General features: G+C 36.1%; 1 protein-coding gene across 6 annotated transcripts in view; it reads left to right on the top strand.

Annotated features, from left to right (window-relative positions):
• CCDC15 (coiled-coil domain containing 15) overlaps positions 1-21,363 on the top strand; it is a 101,528-nt gene that overhangs the window by 8,162 nt on the left and 72,003 nt on the right. For 3 of the 6 annotated variants that reach the window (XM_017523924.2, XM_037736434.1, XM_017523908.2), the window contains 4 exons: positions 6,556-6,669; positions 9,396-9,518; positions 18,402-18,548; positions 18,792-19,481. In XM_017523924.2, the coding sequence (XP_017379413.1) occupies positions 6,556-6,669; positions 9,396-9,518; positions 18,402-18,548; positions 18,792-19,481 (1,074 nt within the window). The remainder of the gene's footprint in view (positions 1-6,555; positions 6,670-9,395; positions 9,519-18,401; positions 18,549-18,791; positions 19,482-21,363) is intronic. The other 3 variants (XM_037736431.1, XM_017523927.2, XM_017523929.2) reach the window with 3 other exon arrangements.

Genomic DNA, 21,363 nt, shown 5'->3' with positions numbered 1-21,363 from the left:
CTGGAGTGCAGTGGTAGAATCTTGGCTCACTGCAGCCTCTTCTTGCCTGGTTCAAGAGATTCTCCTGATTCTCCTGCCTCGCCATCCTGAGTAGCTGGGATCATGGTACCCGCCACCGTGCCTGGCTAATTTTTGCATTTTTAGTAGAGACGGGGTTTTACCATGTTGGCCAGGCTGGTCTTGAACTCCTGAGCTCAAGGGATCTGTCTGCTTCAGCCTTCCAAAGTGCTGGGATTCAGGCATGAACCACAGCACCTGGCCAAGATATTTTTTTCTTAAAAAAAAAAAAAAAAACCTAGAAACTGCCGTGAGCTTGGTGTATTTGGGAATAAGTGATGGAGCCTTTCTAATTGATAGTTTAAGTTTTTATAACCATCCCTGTGGCTTTTTTTTGGTCAGGGGGTGGGGAGGGAAGAACACGAACTACTGAAGAATGTTCAGTGACTTAACTATTTTGAACTTGTAAATTTTGTCTATATATGTCTCCATGACAATAGATGCTTTTTAATCTTACCACTTCTGTTACAGTTTTTATCCACTAGATGTCACTGTGAAACTAAACAATGAGACAGTTCAGGCACTAATTGCCTTACGTTTATCTAAAGCTGGTTGGTTAAATGGTATACATAATTTACTTTCTGAATGTTAGTACATGTCTCAGTTTTCTTGTGTTGAAGTTATAGAAACATGAAATCTTGGAAGGGTTTTAAAAATTCATCTGACATATTGAAACATTTATGCGTAAAATGATTTGATGTCTGGAATATACTTAAATGATATAGTAGGAAGTTGCGGATGAAGCAAGATTGGCTGGGAGTTGATAATGCTAAAGTGAGGCATCCATATATGTCCATGACGGTTCATTATAGTGTTCTGATTACTTCTGTATATGTTTGAAGTTTTCCATAGGTTTGAATTTATTTAAATTTTAATTAAATGTTAAAAAAGGATATTATCTGGTCCTACCTTTCTCTCTCTAAGGAATTCAATTCTCTTTATATTATCTCTAATATATATATGGCCATCTAATTCCTACCACAGCCCCTCCGCTACTGGACAACTTACTACTTTTTCAGATGGGTCATTTTATTTTTAGAAGACTTGAAATTATTACAAGTATTTTTTAAATTTGTTGAGTCAAAAATCTTCTTTCCTATAACTTTTATCCATTGGTCCTAATTTTGCCCTCTCAAGTAATAAAAAATAAAATGTTATCTGAGAGCACTTCAAGTATTTGATTATAGTTGCTATTTTTCTTTTTTGGGTTTCTGTATTCCTAATGCCTTGTTGATTTCTTCTGAATATTATTTTGTTTTTCAAAATAACATTCCTGAAATAGGGCCTCAAAAACAACACAACACTGTATTTCAAATATGATTTGGCCAGGATCTCTCTTAATCTGCTCCCCCACCTCACCCTCTACTTGATAATACTTGGTATTACCTGCTTGTTCAAAGGTCAGTTGAGATTAGTCGCCTGAAGTTAGGAGCTAGAATTGTAGACAGGAAGAAATTTCAAGTGATCTTATAATATAGAACCAGCATTTTCTTTTCGTTAGGACTGATATTCATCCTTAGGGACTGAGTTTCTGTGATGTCTCTGACAACTGCATTTTGCGGGGCAATTGAAGAACAACTGATCATTGTTTTAATCCCACCATATAATAACTTTCTATTTTTCTGTCCCGATTCAGCTTGCTACTATTTTGTAGCATGGTTTATTCCAGCTTTTGGTTTCTCACTGAATCTTTTACTATCTTATTTTTATTTTGATTCTGTCTTTACAGTGCTAGTTCTCTAGCTTTTTAAAACCATGGAAATAATTACTTTTTGTAGTAAAGCTTTAAGTAATGTGAAATAACCTTCTACATTCTTGTAATCTACCATTGAAAAAATGAGTATTTCAGTCAGGCACTTTTGACTGCAAGAACTCAGGCTAACCCAAGCAAGGGAAAGTTTATTTTAAAAATACACATGGGTTAGTAAGGGAAGAATCAGCTTCTCACACAAACCCAAACTCCCTTGAGGAATGCAACTGGAGAGTTTTTCTGGATGAGGTAGCTCCAGTGACCCCGAGAGCATGGGATCTTTGATCTTCACACTAAAATTTGATCATTAGCTTGATTGACTCAGTTCTTCTCATAGGGTGACCAGCCTTCCCTGTTGGTCTAAGATCAAGGGGTTTCCAGGACATGGGACTTTCAGTGTTAAAACTGGGACAGTTCTAGGTAAACTAGTATAGTCACATTGTGTCTACATGTATGCTTGTCTCTTATTTAATCATTTTTCTGCTACTAACTGGTATTGTCATCTCTTCATCACAGCTTTGTAACTGGTATACTTGAGGTCCCTTTAGCCTTTTTTTTTTTTCCGTTTTAGGACCTTTTATGTTCAGGTCCTCTCTCTAACTTTTCTCTGAATATTTCCTAGTTTATGATCTGAGGTAAGGAATATTTATTGGCCCAGCTTGCCTTTTTGCACTAGGTCTGCATTACTGGTGATCTTACAGGTTGATAGCTACAGTGACAAAAAAAAGGTACTGCAACTTGCTGCATTACATTGGGATTCATGGGTTATAAAAAATGGCTCATGTGAGTTCAACCTTTAATGTGTAGTATTTTCTGGCCACTGAAAAGTTTAACACATTTAAAAATCAGTATGATACAATTTGCAAATAAACCACATTGTACTTGAATAGAATTTAACTTTGGTTAGATTTTTATGGCATTAACAATATACTTTAAATTGTTAAAGTGGACAATAAGTAGGTAAAATTCTATAAATCTTATCTATACTCTTTTCTCATGACCTACATGATACTAATTGATTCATTTTGTTTCATTTATACAGTTACATATAAATTCTATCTTATCCCTGATTGGCCAAAAATTTACACAAAAAGAACTGAAGAAAATATGAACAATATCGTAGTTAGATATCCATATTTTTCATATTTTATCCTTCATACTTGCTTGATGTTTCAAATTTTACTGTCTAATCATTGTTTGCTTTAGATTTTAAGATTTAACTCACAAAATTTTTTATATAGTACAATTTTTGTTTTGTTACAAAGAGGTCCTTTTGCTAGTTGTTTATATTTCTGTGTACAAAATAGACATTTGGTGTGCAGAAGACACTGCATCAAGGCCTATTTTTATCTGATATACTGCTGTACAAACCTTGCTCCAATCAGCTAAGGCTAGGGGGGAAGTTGTCTAAGGTTGCCGTTTTAATAAGGCTTGTGGACCTGGCAATATTCCTTAGAAGCTACTGTGACTTGCTTGTCTGATATATCTGGGATATATAGTCTTTAGGGCTCAGTGCAAGCGAAGTTTTGTTGGCAGTGGTTTGCCTACTGAATGGAAGAAAATTCTGGCCCATGTTCTCTAGGATATTCTTGAGGTTTGTAAATGTACATATGTATATATGCAATATGAGAATGAAAAATGCATTTATATTCTTATGTTGTTCATGGAGAGGAAGCTTTTTGAGGAATGTTGTCTGGGATTTTTTTCTCATTTTTTATACTTTGAGTTTTATTAAATGTATATATGTATGTAGTTTAAATAAGTAAAATAAATAGTTATGTGCCTTGTTAGTTATTAAACAAGAGAAGTACTTTGCCCATTGCCTCATTTCCTCTTCTCGAAAGCGAGTAGTTTTCTCTTTTGGTGTTAATATTCATATTTCTAAGTAACATGGTAGTAGTGCTCCTTTTTTTTTTTTCTTCTTCATATGATCTGTGGCTTTGTTGTAGGAGCTCCTTCTTAATAAAAAATTTCTTTGCCAGCTTTATTGATTTCACACTAGGAAGGATGAGGATTTATTCCTCTTTCTGTCCCCTGCTGCCACTACACATGTACTCTTTTCCACCCCCATCCTCTCTTTATAGCTATATTGTAATTTTGCTTAGATCTGTATTTAGCATTTATATTGTTATGACTAGAAAAACATTAATCACAGCTGATCCAGGAGTAAACTATGATTACTTTTCCTTCTATCTGTGGCTTTTTGTTTTATCTGGAGTTATAGTGATTTTTCATTTGCAGTGGTTTCTATGTAATTATGAGTAATTCATATGTAATTATGAGTAATTCATCTCTATCAGGGAATTGAAGCCTTGGCTAGAGATTCAGTGGTAGTCTTTGTTAATAACAGTTAACAACTACAAAAAAATCAATAGTGTGCCTGAGGTTCTAGACAAAAAAGATTTTTGGTCAAATTTTATGTTTTGAGTATTTATACACATACAACACATGCACATATGCATATATACATTTAAACATAAACATGTAAGTATACATGCAAATGTATATATACCATAAACATTCACACAATTACACATATATGTAAAGACCACCATCATCTTGAAGAGAAATGTACTTATCTACTTGTTCATTTTAATTATTACATAATTTAATTTTTAATATCCACCTATGTTCTATGTTTTTGTTTAATTGCTTGTTAACATTAACTTCAGTCTTTGTATTAGTTTCTAGTGGCTGCTGTAACACATTACCTCAAATTTAATGACTTAAAAAAATGACAGAAATTTATTATGTCACAGTTCTGGAGGCCAGAAGTTCAGAATCAGCTTCACTAAACTAAAATGCAGGTGTCATCAGGGCTGTGCTCCGTCCTCAGGTTCTAAGGGAAAGTTTGTTTCCTGACATTTCCAGCTTTTGGTGTCTGCTGGCATACCTGTTCTTGTGGCTGCATCACATCAATCTCTGCATGTCATTTTCATATCACCTTCTCTTCTGTATGTTGAATCTCTCTACCTCTCTGTTGTAAGGACACTTTTGATGGCATTTAGGACCCATATGGATAATCCAGGATTATCTTCTCAACGGTCTTTAAGATCTCTAGATTCTTAACTTAATCACATTTGCAAATGCCCTTTTTTCTTATACAGTGATATTTACAGGTCCTAGGGATTAGCACCTGGTATCTTTGGGTGGTCATTATTCACCCTACGACTGTCCTCTAAGCTTGTAATTGAAAAAGCCTTTCCAAGATTGAGGCTTGGTGAAGGGTGATGGTACCTGCGGAGAAACAGAGGGAAAATACTGTGTATTTTAGCTGCTGGACCAGTTGAAATTCCTGCTTAAGATCCTGTAATCAATGCGATTCTAATACAGGTTTGGACTTGATGGGAAATGAAGATTCTGAACCCCTATTTCAAATTTGTTGCAATGGGGATTTTTGAATCCTGGGTCACGTGGTGCAGGGCAATAACACCCATCTTACTTGGCAGTGAATACAAGCAGGCATTGTCAAGCTGATTTCTCTAGCTAAAGGTATAAACCTCTAGAAACAGGTATACATAGAGGTGATGTGCTGTAAAAATTCTGGGCTGTTAGAGTGTTTTCATCCTTAGGTCATTATTAGTAAAAGCCATAAAAGTTTTTTTTTTTTTTTTTTTTTTTAAGACAGAGTCGTGCTCTGCTGTCTAGGTTAGAGTGCAGTTACACAATCTTGGCTTACCGCAGCCTTGAACTCCAGGCTTAAGCAATCCTTCCACCTCTCCCACCTCAGCCTCTCGAGTAATGGACTACAGGCATGTGCCACCATGCAAATTTTTTGTATTTTTTGTAGCGAAGTCATAGCCTTCATTTCTCTTCAAGGGAGAATTGATATTATTAAACTTTCAACGAATGGGTTAGTACTGGTCTTTGCCATAATTTTACTGACTAGTATGGGATATACTTTTCCTCTATGAGATACAGTGCTTATCTTAAAATTATACATATTTATTTCTTTGTTTCCCTAATGAGATATTCCTTCCAAATTTATAAGATATAAAATAGGCGTGCTTCTCTGAAAAATAAATCAGAATAGCTACATACTGAAATTACTAGAGATAAGGAATGAACACAAAATCAACATTTACTATTAGTAAATTACTACTATTAGTAGTCGTTTATCAAATGTTACTTAAAGTAACATTTACTTTAAGATTGGTTCTTTTGAGATGTTTGAATTTGTGCACTAAATTAATTTAGGAAGGCTTCCTGGAGGAGGGGAGATTCAAGAAAAGACTTTAAGTAGCTATAATCTTCAAATGTTGAGGGAGTGAAAGGAGTCATGTAAATTGGGGATAAAAGGGTTTTAAGGAAACTAGAAATAGAGTCTCCTAGCAAGCAGTGATGAAAGCAATTAAGTATATAAGGACCACTTGAAGAAATAACTCCTTATTGAAAAAGGTGGTTAGTAGGTAAGGAATATGTCTGCTCAGTGATCTCCAAGTGTATTAATTCAGACTTTAGGTTCTCATATTTTTGTGTACATATTTTATATAAAGTCTACATTATTTTTTAAAAAACAATTTGAGTAGCAGCTCTTAAACCAAGTTACAAAGTACAGTCTAGAATAATGACAATAATGTTATGCCACACTATCAGCAGATAAAAGTCTCCTTCACAAGTAATCCTGTTGTCTTAGATCTGGCATTTTTTTAAATAATAGGGACCTGTGTTCCTGTTGAAACACCTAGTACATTTGGTATTAAAACTTACCCTACTTTTGTTTGCTTTTTTCCCCCTTTCCCTGGCAGCTTAGTCAAACTATGAAACAGGCACGTCATCGGCTAGCATCCTTTAAAACTGTGAGTAAAAAAAAGGGATCAGTGTTTCCAGATGATGGAAGGAAAAGCTTTCCCACCCAGGAGGTAAATTAATTTCTAATACATGATTTTTTAAAATATAGGTAAAAAATACAGATAAAGGTTTGCTTATATCTCAGCATAATTTAGAATTGTAAAATAACTGGAAATAGCCTTAAATACCCAATAGTAGGGGACGCTTGAGTAAATTGTGATATATCCATATGCAGCCATTCTAGAAATATAATTTCAAAGAATATCTGAAGATAAGGGAAAGTGTCTGTGATATAAAGTTCTGAAGATATGGGAAAGTGTCTGTGATATAAAGTTAAGAAAAAAGTTGGATAGAAAATTAAGTATGATATTAATTAAAATATATGTATATATTTTCAACAAATACTTATGGAATGTCTATGATTGCCAGCATTGTTCTAGAAACAAGACTTACAGTAGTGAAAAAACAGACAAACATCCCTCAAGGAGCTTCTGTGCTAGTAGGGAAAGCATATAATAAGCAAATAAATATAGAATATAATTTCAAGTGATAAGTGCTACAAAGAGAAATATAGCAAAATAAAGAGATGGAAAGAGCGCTGTGTGCATAGACAAAAGCCCAGGTGGAAATTGCACAAGAGGTTTATACTGATTATTTCTGGATAGTAGCATTTTATAGGTGATTTTCTTCTCTTTGTTTTTTATTTTTAAAAATTGTCATAAAATTTGTTACTTTCTAATCAGAAAAAAATTGATACTATTAATTTTTAAAAAGAAAGACATTCTTTTGATTCAAAACTTGAAAGTGAGAATATGGAGCTAGGCTTAGGAGGATATGTAAGCCTATACTTGTAAAATGACATTGTTTTGGTACCTACCTCAGAATTCACAAATTTGGATCCCAAATTTATGTGTGTTCCTCTGTTTAGTTAATTTTGGCATTAATTTCACGGTTTGATAGGTAGCATCTAGTAAAATAGACCTTTAATTTAGGTTTTAATTATTTTTTCCTGTCATCAACTGCCTCATTTAGTTCTTTCCCAGTTTTACTTCCTAATTAGTATACTCTTATATTTTCCTGAAATATATCTACATATCTATGTATTCCAGGAAAATATAATATATATCTCTCTACATATCTATATATTATAGATGTTACATCTATATCTATGTACTATATATATCTATATGTTATGATACAATGTATATTATATATTTGTTATTCGTTTTTTATTTAAAAAATGAATTTTTATTAAAAAAACAAAAAAAACACCAAAACTGGGAAAGAACTAAATGAGACAGTTGATGGCAAAAACATTATGTATCTATATATTTAGATATATATATATTATATTACATATATCTAATACATATAAATATATAATATATATTAATATCTAATACATATAAATATATAACATACATTATCTAATACATATAAATATATAATATACATTATCTAATACATATAAATATATAATATACATTATCTAATACATATAAATATATAATATATATTAATATTAAATATATAATATATATGCATGTATTTTATATCATATATAATTTTTGTATTTTTTTAAGTATCTTGACACAATCATCAAAAATGTTTGTCTCATGTATATTGGCATTTGGTTGAATACTAAACTGTAATGTTTTTCTCTTCAAGAAATAGTCTAATTTAAAAAACAGGTGGGTGTGGGTATGTGTCCACATATGGCAGCACATTCCACATGCATTCTGTATGGTTGTCTTTTTCTAGCATTGCCTCGTGGCTCTCCAGATAGAGTTTCTTTTGTACCTAAATTGCTTTCAGAGCTTGGTTTCTTGACAGTTTTCATACCTATCGTGGTTTGTTAGTACTGTAGTTTGGGCCATTAGACTGACTCCAAGGTACTGGTAGAATGAGGTGTTTAGATACTTTCTACTAAATCAGAAGAAAACAAATGGTTATCAGATCTTAGAGATGGATATTTTATATTGTTTGGAACATGCTCAGACCTTTCAATTGGTATTTTTCCAGAAAGAGTACTATTCACAGGTCTGACTGAAATAATTATTCAGTAGACGGGAGGATTAAGTCTGAGATAACATCTTTGTATAAACCAGTTTTATATGTCAGAGGTGCCATTTAAGTGTAATTCATTATTGTTATGGTGATAACAATGAATTCAGGCTACCTACTTCTAAATAATGCATATGTGGTTTTCAGGTAAAAATATGAAAAATCTACTCAATACAATTGGGAATGATATAAGAAATTAGTGAAATTTTTCTTGTTACTTATATCAAGTCTTTCCCTCAAATCTGAACAATTTTCTACCCTCTTCAGTTGTATGAAGTGGGAATTTGCCAGTCAGAAAGAACAATCTGTGATTGAGTTGAACCCTGCTTTTATTTCCTTGTTAGTCTTCAGTGACATTAGAATCCGTCTGGTTCCTGTTGATCCAGATTTGGAGATACAAGTTGAACACATACTTGCTTGTACTCTGTCAGGTCACCAAGACTAAAATCATGAGTCTTCTGAAGTTGTTACTGGCTAGAATAGGTGCAAGTTGTCATTTATAAAGTTAATACATTCTCCTGTCAGTCTGTTTCATTCCATATGTTTTCATATGTGAGTGCTTTGTTTGTACATATGAAGTAGAACTTACTTTTTCTCCTTTTATTTTGTATCACACTACCAAAACCTACTAAGATAATTTTAGATCTTTTACTGAACCTCAGCTTAGGCTCATGAAGATATTGCTTCCTCTAGACCTATTTATATTTGTATTATTTTCTTTTTTTTTTCCCAGACAGTGCTTTCTAAGAAACCAACATCCACTGGGATAAATATAGGGGTAAGAGGAGAATTGCCCATTAAGGTCCATCGAGGTCTTTTAGCTGCTGTACCTTACCAGAATTATGTGGAAAATCAGGTAGTGAAATATAAAAAGTAGAGGGGAAAGACACTAGCTTATTAGAATGACCCACAGCTAATTAAGGATAAGATAAAGGGTTAAGATGTTCAGTATTTTTTTTTTTTTAGCAGACTTTATTGAAAAATAATTCATATACTATACAATTCACCCATTTAAAGTGTACAACTCATTGGATTTTAGTATATGTACAGGGTTGTGCAACTGTTACCACAGTCTAATTTAGAACATTTTATTTTTGTAAATTAATTTTTAAAAATAACTTTTATTTTAGATTCAAGGGTACATGTACAGGTTTGTTGTATAGGTAAATTGCATGTTGCAGGGGCTTGGTGTACAGATTACTTTGTCACCTGACAGTACCCGGTAGGTAGTTTTCCATCACCTGTCACTCTCAGGTAGGCCCGAGTGTCTGTTGTTCCCTTCTTTGTGTCCATATATACTGAATATTTAGCTCCTGCTTTTAAATTAGAATATGCAGTATTGGGTGTTCTGTTACTGAATGAGTTTTCTTAGGATAATGGCCTCTAGCTTCATCATATTGTTGCAAAGGACATGATCTCATTTGATTTTATGGCTGTATAATATTCCATGGTGTATATGTACCACTTTTTCTTTATCCAGTCTACCACTGATGGGCATTTAGGTTGATTCTGTGTCTTTGCTATTGTGAATAGTGCTGTGATGAACATATGTGTGCATGTGTCTTCAAGGCAGAACGTTTTATATCCCTCGGGATATATACCAGATAATGGGATTGATAGGTTGAATGGTAATTCTGTTGTAAGTTCTTTGAAAAACCATCAAACTGCTTTCCACAATGGCCGAACTAATTCACATTTTCCCTTGTGGTATATAAGCATTCTTTTTGTCCACAGCCTTGCCAACATTTGTTGTTTTTTTGCTTATTACTAATAGCCATTCTGACTGGTGTGAGATGGTATCTTGTGGTTTTGATTTGCATTTCTCTAGTGATTAGTGGCAATGAGCATTTTTATCACATGTTGGCCATGTGTATGTCTTCTTTTGAAGTGTCTGTTCATATCCTTTGCCCTCCTTTAAGGAGTTTTTTATTGGTTGCTTGTAAATTTGTTTAAGTTTCTTGTAGATTCTGGATATCAGAGTTTTGATGCATATTTTCTCCCATTCTGTTGGTTGTCTGTTTACTCTATTGATGGTTGCTTTTGTTGTACAGAATCTCTTTAGTTTAATTAGATCCTATTTGTGAATTTTTTTTTGTTGCAGTTACTTTTGGCATCTTCATCATGAAATATTTGCCAGTTTCTGTGTCCAGATTGGTATTTCCTAGGTTATCTTGCAGTGTTTTTTATGCTTTTAGGTTTTACGTATCAGTCTTTAATTCATCCTGAGTTTATTTTTATATATGATATAAGGAATGAGTCCAGCTTCAATCTTCTGCATATAGCAAGCCAAATATCCCAGCATCATTGAATTGGGAGTCCTTTCCCCATTGCTTGTTTTTGTTAATTATGTTGATGATCATATGTTTGTAGGTGTGCAGCATTATTTCTGGGCTCTCTAGCTGTTCCATTGGTTCCTGTATCTGTTTTTGTACTGATACCATGTTGTTTTGGTTACTGTAGCCTTGTAGTGTAGTTTGAAGTAGGGTAATGTGATGCCTCCAGCTTTGTTCTTTTGCTTAGAATTGACTTGGCTACTCAGGCCCTTTTTTGTTTTTATGTGAATTTTTAAATAGTTTTTTTCTAATTATATGAAGAATGTCATTGGTATTTTGATAGGAATAGCATTGAATCTATACACTGCTGTGGGCAGTATGGCCATTTTAACAATATGGATTCTTTTTATCCATGAGCGTGGAATGTTTTTTCCATTTGTTTGTGTCATCTCTGATTTCTTTGAGCATTGTTTTGTAATCTTATTGTAGAGGTCTTTCACCTCCTTAGTTAGCTGTATTCCTAGGTATATTATTCTTTTTGTGGCTATTTTGAATGGGATTGCATATTTGATATGGCTCTTAGCTTGGATATTGTTGGTATATAGGAATGCTACTGATTTTGTGTTCTGAAACTTTGCTGAAGTTGTTTATCAGATCAAGGAGCATTTGCAGATATGATTCTATACCTAGAAATCCCCATAGTAGGATCCCCGTAGTCTCTGCCCAAAAGCTCCTTGGGATAGTTTGACTTTCTGTCTTCCTACTTGGATGTCATTTATTTCTTTCTCTTGCCTGATTGCCCTGGCTAGGACTTCTAGTACTATGTTGTGAGAGAGGACATCTTTGTCTTGTTCTGGTTTTCAAGGGGAATGCTTCCAGTTTTGCCCATTCAGTATGATGTTGGCTGTGGGTTTGTTATAGATGGCTCTTATTATTTTGAAGTATAGTCCTTCAATGCCTAGTTTGTTGAGGGGTTTTTTTAAACATGGAAGGATGTTGAATTTTATTGAAAGCCTTTCCTGCATCTGTTGAGATCATCATGTAGTTTTCGTTTTTGGTCTGTTTATGTAGTGAATCACAATTAATGATTTGTGTATTTTGAACCAACCTTGCATCCCAGGGATAGATTTATCATGGTGGATTAGCTTTTTGATGCACTGCTGGATTTGGTTTGCTAGTATTGTGTTGAGTGTTTTTGCATCTATGTTTATCAAGAATATTGGCCTGAAGTTTTGATTTTTGTTGTGTCTCTGCCAGATTTTGGTATCAGGATGATGCTGGCCTTGTAGAATGAGTTAGGGAGGAGTTCCTCCTTAGTCTTTTGGAATAGTTTCAGTAGAAATGATACCAGCTCTTCTTTATATTGTCTGGTAGAATTCAGCTGTGAATTTGTCCGATCCTGGGCTTTTTCTGGTTGGTAGGCTTTTTACTAATTCATTTTAAGACCTTGTTATTGGTCTATTCAAGGATTCAGTGTTTTCCTGGTTCAATCTTGGGAGGTTGTATGTTTCTAGGAATATATCCATTTCTTTCAGATTTTCTAGCTTGTGTTCATAATCGTCTCTGAGGTTTTTGTTTTGTTTTGTTTTGTTTTGTATTTCTGTGGGACCAGTGGTAATGTCCTCTTTGTCATTTCTGATTGTGTTTGTTTGGATAGTCTCTCTCTTTTTAATTTGTCTAGCTAGTGCTCTATCTTATTAATTCTTTCAAAGGACCAGTTCCTGGATTGATTGACTTTTTGTGTGTTATTTTATTTCTCAGTTTTTATCAGTTCAGCTCTGATTTTGGTTATTTCTTGTCTTCTACTAGCTTTGGGATTGATTTGCTCTTGTTTCTCTAGTTCTTCTAGTTTGATGTTAGGTTGTTAATTTGAGACCTTTCTAACTTTTTTATGTGGATGTTTAGAGCTATAAACTTTCCTCTTAGCACTGTTTTGGCTGTGTCCCATAGATTTTGGTATGTTGTATCTTTTTTCTCATTAGTTTTAAATAATTTCTTGATTTCTGCCTTAATTTCATTGTTTACCCTGAAGGCATTCAGGAGCAGGTTGTTTAATTTCCTTGTAACTGTATGATTTTGAGTGATTTTCTTAGTACTGATTTCTATTTTTATTGCAATGTGATCTGTAAATGTGATTGGTTTGGGTTTTTTTTTAAATTTGCTAAGGATTGTTTTGTGGCTGATTGTGTGGTTGATTTTAGAGTATGTGCTATGTGCAGATGAGAAGAATGTATATTCTGTTATTTTGGTAGGGGGAGAGTTTTGTAGATGTGTTAAGCTCAGGTCCTGAATATCTTTGTTAATTTTCTGCCTCAATGATCTCTTTAATCCTGTCAGGGGGCTGTTGAAGTCTCCCACTATTATTGTGTAGTTATCTCAGTCTCATTTATTTATTTATTTATTTAGAGACAGGGTCTCATTCTGTCATCCACGCTGGAGCGCAGAGGCATGATCTGAGCTCACTGCAGCCTCTGCCTCCTGGGTTCAAGTGATTCTCCTACCTCAGCCGCCTGAGTAGCTTGGACTACAGGTGCACACCACCATTCCTGGCTAATTTTTGTATGCTTTGGTAGTGATGGGGTTTTTCAGTGTTGGCCAGGCTGGTCTCAAACGCCTGACCTCAAGGGATCCGCCCAACCTGGCCTCCCAAAGTGCTTAGATTACAGGCATGAGTCCCCCTGCACCAGTCCTATCTGAGTCTCTTCATAGGTTTCTAAGAACTTGCTTTATGAATCTGGGTGCTCTTGTATTGAGTGCATATATATCTAGGAGAGTTAGGTCTTCTCATTCAGTTGAGCCTTTTACTATATTATGTAATACCCTTCTTTGTCTTTTTTAAAAATCATTTGTTTAAAGTCTGTTTTGTCTGAAATTAGAATGGCAACCCCTGCTTTTTTATGTTTTCTGTTTGTTTGGTAGATTTTCTCTATCCCTTTACTTTGAGCCTATGGGTGCCATTTCATGTAAGATGAGTCTTGTGAAGACAGCATACTTTTGGGTTTTGCTTCTTTATCCAACTTGCCACTCTGTGCCTTTTAATTGGGGCATTTAGTCTATTTACATTGAAGATTAGTATTGGTGTGTGCAGATTTGATCCTGTCATCATATTGTCAGCTGGTTATTATACAGACTTGTTTATGTGGTTGCTTTATATATCACTGGTCTTTGTACTTAAGTGTGTTGTTGTAGTGACCAGTAATAGTCTTTTCTTTCCATATTTAACACTCTCTTTAGCACCTCTTGTAAGACAGGTCTGATGGTAACGAATTCCCTTAGCATTTGCTTTTCTGTAAAGGATCTTATTTCTTATTCACTTTATGAAGCTTAGTTTGGCTGGATGTGAAGTTCTTGGTTGTAAATTCTGTTCTTTAAGAATGCCCCAATCTGTTCTGGCTTTTAGGATTTCTGCCAACAGGTTTGCTATTAGCCTGATGGGATTCCCTTTGTAAATGACCTGCCTCTTCTCTCTGGCGGCCTTTAACATTTTTCCTTTTTATTCAGCCTTGGAGAATCTCATAACTATGTGTTTTGGGGATGGCCTTCTTTTTGTAGTATTTTGCAGGGGTTCTCTGCATTTCCTGAATTTGAATGTTGGCTTCTGTAGCCAGGTTGGAGATGTTTTCATGGATTATATGAAAATATGCAATACATTTTGCAAGTTGCTTGGTTTTTTCCCCTCTCTTTCAGGGATGCCAATGAGTCATGGATTTGGTCTTTTTATATAATTTCATATTTCTTGGAGATTTTGTTTATTCTTCCTTATTCTTCTTTCTTCATTTTTGTATGACTGAGTTATTTTGGAGAGGCAGGCTTTGATCTCTGAGATTCTTTCCTCAGCATAGTCAATTCTGTTATTAATACTTGCTATTGCATTATGAAATTCTTGTAGTGTGTATTTCAGCTCTGTCAGATCAGTTTGCATCTTTCTTATAATGGCCATTTTGTCTATCAGCTTTTGTATCATTTTATTATAATCCATAGGTTCCTTGGATTGGGTTTCAACTATCTCCTGAATGTTGATATTTTTGTTCCTATCCATGTTCTGAATTCTATTCCTGTTATCTCAGCCATTTCAGCCTAGTTAAGAATCATTGATGGGGAACTAGTGCAGTCATTGGGAGGTAAGAAGACATTTTGGCTTTCTGAGTTGTCAAAGGTCTTGTACTGGTTCTTTTTTATGTTTGTGGGCTGTGTTGTTCCTTCACTCTTTGAAGTTGCTATCATTTGGATGGTTTTTTAAAAAAATCCTCTTTGATACCCTTGGGGGTTTGATTCTGATATCAGGTGGATTCATTTGACTGGCTTTATTTCTGGAAGATTTTAGGGGTGAAGACTAAGCTCAGGACTTATGGACTGAGTGCTCTAACTCTAGGGGGCTGGTATTAGCCCTGGCTTTGTTCTCTGGCCCTTCAAGGTTAGGAACCTTCTGCCCTGGAGGAGCTGAGGTGTTCCCAGGCTGCTGGTCACAACACTCCAATGGATGGTGCCAGTCAAAATGCTTTATTGGGTGGTAGCAGTGGGATTTGTGCTTGTTTTCATGTACCAGCAGCAGTGGCAGCATGGCAGGATGCATGCTGTGGTGGAGTACTGGCAGGTGCAGGGGTGCTGGCCTCCTTGTGGGCATTTGCAGTGGTGGCAGTTGCAGTGCTGCACCGGAGGCTGGAGCAGGGGTGGGGCCTGCTGGCATCAGGGTACATGTTCACTCTGGTGGCAGTGTCAGCATGTGGTGGGGCGCTCACGGGCATGGGGCTGGTACCCTCCATATAGGCGTTCATGTGCAGCAGTGGCCATGCAGAGCAGGGTGGTGGGGCTGCTCATCTCCTTGTGTGCCTTCGCATTGGCAGTGGTGGCACAGCATTGTGGGCAGGGTGCTCTTACACTGGCAGCAGTGGCATGGTGGGGTGCATGCACACTGGTGGGGAAGGGGAGGCAAGGTCTGCCTGTGCACACACATGAGAGCAAAACAATGTGGGGGTTGCCGTGGGTGAGTTCATGCTGGAAAAGTGGCACAAGGGAGGACGCCATTGGAGAAGGGCATAGGCAGGCTCATGCTGATTGATGAGGGCCACTCTGATGGTCAGGCATGGTCTGCCAGCACAGGAGTTATTATGTGGGCCTCTAGGAGGCACCTCTGTGGTATCTGAGTTTGCACTTCTAGCAAGTGCAGCCAGGCTGGGGCCCTGGGAGAGGCTAGTAGACAAGGATGCTCTCAGGTAAAACTGGCCCTGTCTCATAGGCAAGATCACTCTGCACTGTTCATGTCCGACAGCTCCCCTATGGCTAATGTCTCCTAGGGGAGCAAGGTGGGCCTTGGGGATGGGAAGCCTGACCATGCCCTACTACAGATACTTCTGTACCAGACCCTCTAGGCCCTGCATTGGCTGGAGTTCTGCCCCACTACCTGTCTAAGCAGCTCTCCCTGCCAGTGCAAGTGTTGGTGGGGGTTGCGGGGTCTCCTGCTGCCGGGATTCCAGAGGTCTGTGGAGTGAGCAGGTTGTTCCTCACTTGTTCAACTCACCGCTTCTCCAGGAGTCACTGGGTGCCAGGAACAAGTCCTGGCGCATGGTAGCCCCATTCAAGGTTCCCAGGTTCCTCCCTTTCAGTCCAGCATCTGTGTCTTCCCTCCATCCACTATTAATGCCTTCTCTCCAAAGATCTGCTAGGAGTGTACCATCTTCCTGTTGCCCCAGTCTCTCGGTAGCAGGTGTTCCTCCTGGCTGCTTCTAGTCAGTCGTCTTGCCTTTGGGATTTGCTCTAGAGCATTTTCTTTATTTTTCATTCCTGAGAGAAACCCTGTACCTCATTCTCTCCCTGCCCTTAACCTCAGTCCTAGGCAACTACTAACCTACTTTTTGTCTGTATAAACCTATTCTGGACATTTCATATGAAAGGAATTATATATAGTCTTTTGTGACTGTTTTTTTCTCTTTGCATAATGTTTTAAAGTTCATCCACATTGTAATGGATGTATCAGTACTTTGTTCCTTTTATTGCTGAATAATTGTATGGTTGTACCACATTTGGTTTATCCATTTATCAGTTGGTAGACTTTGGGGTTCTTTTCACTTCTTGGTGTTTATGAATTATGAATGATTGTGTATGAGCAGTTGTATACAAATTTTTGTGTGCACATTCATTTTTTTAGGACATTCATTTCTAGGAGTGAAATTGCTGGATCATACAGTAATTATATGTTTAACATTTCAAAGAACTACTAAACAGTTTTCCACCAGCACTATGTGAGGGTTCCAGTTTCTCTATATCTTCTCCAATACTTATTATTGTTTGTCTCTTCTGTTATAGCTATCCTAGTAGATGTGAATTGGTATCTCACTGTACTTTTGATTTGTATTATATTTTCCTGATGACTAGTGATCTTCAGTATCTTTTCATGTGCTTGTTGCCCAGTTGTGTAACTCTTGTGGATAAAATGTCTATCCATATGTTTTGCCCATTTTTTAATTGTGTGTGTGTGTGTGTGTGTGTGTGTGTGTGTGTGTGTATTCTGGATACAAATTTCTTATCAGATAGTTGATTTTCAAATAAATAATTTCTCCCATTCTATAGACTGTTATCTTTATTAATAGTATTGTTTATAGCATAACATTTTAAATTAGTCACTTCTTTTTTTCTTATGTTGCTTGTGCTTTTGATGAAATATCTCCTAATCATTGTTTATCCTAAGATTGTGAAGATTTATTCCTGTGTGTTCTTTTAAGAATTTTATAGTTTTAACTCTTAGTTTTAGGTCTGTGATCCATTTTGAGTTAATTTTTATGTATGCTGTAAATAAGTGGTTCATCTTCATTCTTTTGAAAGTAGGTATCCAGTTGTCTCAACATCACCTGTTGAAAAGACTGTTCTTTTCCCATTGAATTTTCTTGGTACTCTTGTCAAAAATCAACTGACTATAAGTGTGAGGGTTTATTTTTGAACTTTCAGTTCTGTTCCATTGTTCTGTATGTGTCAGTATTATAATGTCTTGATTCCTATAGCTTTGTGGTAGCTTTTGAAATTGGGAGGAATGAAATCTTCCATCTTTGTTCTTCTTTTTCAAGAAAATGTTTTGCTACTATGGGTCCCTTGCATTTCCATATGAATTTTGTGATTAACTTGTTAATTTCTACCAAAGAAAAGCCACTTGGCATTTTGATAGGGAGTGTTGAATATATAGGTAAATTTGATAAATGTTACCATCTTACCAATGTTGTCTCTTGATCCATAAACATATTATGTCTTTCTTTTTAGTTTGATCATCTGTCATTTCTTTCAATTATCTTTTTAGTTTTCATTATACAATCCTACACTGTAAAGATTTTATAACATTCGACTATGCTGACCTACTAACATTATATTAGCAGTGACCCGAAACCTAGAATTTTATTGCAATCATGTTGTTTCTGTCTACGATAGCTACATTTTGTGTGTGTGTGCGTGTGTGTGTTTTCTCATTATTTTTTCTTTAGGAACTTGACTATGAGGAACCTGACAATGAGGAAACTTCATCTATTATAACTGATGAAAAAGGGAAAGAAAATTTGTTTGGGAGAGACCAGCAGGACCAGCAGGATATCCTTTCTGAAGATAAGAACAAACCTTTCAGCAGAGTTCAGGTAAATCAATAAGATAAATTGAATGAATTGTGATTTGTACTAGGTATTGCCAGTACTGTTGTACTGATTGAGGATTGTAGATTTAGCTTTTATTAAGTTGGACAAAGATTATAATTTCACATTTTATTCTAGTAATTTGCTTCACTGCCATATCATTTTAAGATTATTTTAGGAACCTTTTGGAAAACTTAGAGTATTACTACTACCTCACATTCTATATTTGGTGTTTATGTTCACTTTTAGAAAGTAAAATTCAAAAATCCATTATTTGTTGTGATGGAAGAGGAAGAGCAAAAGCAGTTACATTTCGAGGGCCTTCAGGATATTCTGCCAGAAGCCCAGGATGATGTTCCAGAAGCTGAAGATGATTTGCTGGAAACCCAGGGTGATTTGAAAGGAATCCAGAGTGTTGAGCCAGATACCCAGGCTGTTGAGCCGAACATTCAAGTTACTGAGCCAGAAGGCCAGGCCATTGAACCGGAAGGCCAGCCTGTTAAGACAGAAACTCATGGTATTAGGCTGAAAGCCCAGAGTACTGAGCTAGAAGAAGGGAGTATTGTATTGGAAACTCAGGATTTTCTACCCCCAAATCAGGTTTTTCTGTCTGAAAACCAGGATGTCTTACTCAAAGGCCACTGTGTTCTCCCTAAAGACCAGAATATTCTACTCAAATATCAGGACCAGGACTTCGTACCCAGAGACCAGCATGTTCTCCCCAAAGACCAAGATATTCTGCCAAAATATCAGGACCAGGATTTTCTACCTAAAGACCAGGATTTTTTATCTAGAGATCAGCATGTTCTCCCCAAAGACCGGAATATTCTACCCAAATGTCAGGACCTGGATTTTCTACCCAGGGACCAGCATGTTCTTTCCAAAGACCAGAATATTCTACCCAAATGTCAGGACCAAGATTTTCTACCAAAATATCAGGTAAAATAGAGTGGAAAGGAGATTGAAAAAAGAAGAAATAAGCTACTTAGGGTTTGGAGTGGGATTTGTAAGGACTACAAGTATACCTTGGAGATATTGTGGGTTCAGTTCTAGGCCATTGCAATAAAGCAAATATTGGAATAAAGTAAGTCACACAAATTTCTTGGCTTCCCAGTACATATAAAAGTTATGTTTATACTATACTGTACTCTATTAGTGTACAATAGCATAATGTCTAAAAAAAGTACATACCTTAATTTAAAAATACTTTATTGCTAAAAAATGCTTACAATTAATCTGAGTCTTCAGCAAGCCATAATTTTTTTTGTTGGTGGAGGGTCTTGCCTCAATGTCGATAATCGGCTAACTAATCAGAGTGGTGATTACTGAAGTTTGGGCTGGCTGTGGAAGTTACTTAGGACAATAATGAAGTTTGCCACATCATTTGACTCTTCCTTTCATGAAAGATTTCTTTGTAGCATGTGATAATGTTTGATAGCATTTGATCCACAGTAGAACTTCTTTCAGAATTGGAATCAGTTCCCTCAAACCCTGCCACTGCTTTATCAAGTAAGTCTGTGTAATATTCTAAACCCTTTGTTGCCATTTCAACAATGTTCGCAGTAGATTCCATCTCAAGAAAACATTTTCTTTGCTCAGCCTAAGAAGTAACTCCTCATCCATTTAAGTTTGAACACGAGATTGGAGCAATTCACTCACATCTTCAGGCTCCACTTCTAATTCTAGTTCTCTTGCTGTTTCTACTACATTGCAGTTACTTCCTTCACTGAAGTCTTGAATGCCCCAAAGTCCATGAGGGTTGGAATCAACCTCTTCCAAACTTCTGCTAAAGTTGATATTTTGGCCTCCTGTCATGATTCATGAATGTTCTTAATGGCATCAAGAATGGTGGACCCTTTCCAGAGGGTGTCAAATAAACTTTGCCCATGTCTATCAGAGGAATCACTCACTGTCTATGACACACATGGCCTTATGAAATGTGTTTTATAAATAAGAAGACTCAAAAGTCAAAATTATTTCTTGATCCACAAGCTACAGAATGGATGTTGTGTCAGCAGGCATGAAAACAACATTAATCTCCTTTTATGTCTTCATCATAGCTCTGGGGCGACTGGGAGCATTGTCAATGAGCAATTTAAAAGGCATCTTTTTTTCTTTTTGGATCAGTCAGTCTCAACAGTTAAGTGTAAAATATTCTGTAAACCATGCCGTAAAGAGATTTGCTGTCTTCTTGGCTTTGTTATTCCCTTTACAGAGCACAAGAAAAGTAGATTTAGTATCATTCTTAAGGGCCCTAGGACTTTTGGAATGATAAATGAACATAGGCTTCAACTTAAAGTCATCAGCTGCATTAGCCATCAACAAGAGAGTCAGCCTGTCCTTTGAAACTTTGGCCAGACATTGACTTTTTCTCTCTAGCTGTGAAACTCTTACTCATCTTCTTCCAGTATAAGGTTGTTTTGTCTACACTGAAATCTGTTGTCTGGCATGGCCACCTTCATTAGTAATCTTAGCTAGATCTTTGGGATAACTTGCTGCAGCTTCTACATCAGCACTTGCTGTTTCACCTTGCCCTTTGATGTTATAGAGACAGCTTTTTTCCGTAAACCTCGTGAACCAACCTCTGCTAACTTCCAACTTGTCTTCTGTAGTTTTTCCAACTCTCTTAGTCTTTATAATATTGAAGAGAGTTAGGGCCTTGCTCTTATCAGGCTTTGGCTTCAGGAGATATTGTGGCTGGTTTGATCTATTCATACCTCTAAAACATTTTCCATGTTGGCAATAAGGCTCTTTTGCTTTCTTATCATGTATTCACTGGAGTAGCTTTTAATTTCCTTCAAGAATTTTTCCTTTGCTTTCA

The sequence above is a fragment of the Cebus imitator genome, unplaced genomic scaffold, assembly GCF_001604975.1.
Source record: "Cebus imitator isolate Cc_AM_T3 unplaced genomic scaffold, Cebus_imitator-1.0 Scaffold0, whole genome shotgun sequence".
Lineage (NCBI taxonomy): Eukaryota > Metazoa > Chordata > Mammalia > Primates > Cebidae > Cebus > Cebus imitator.
Note: the sequence above shows the minus strand (reverse complement) of the source record. Positions and strands in the feature narration are given on the sequence as shown.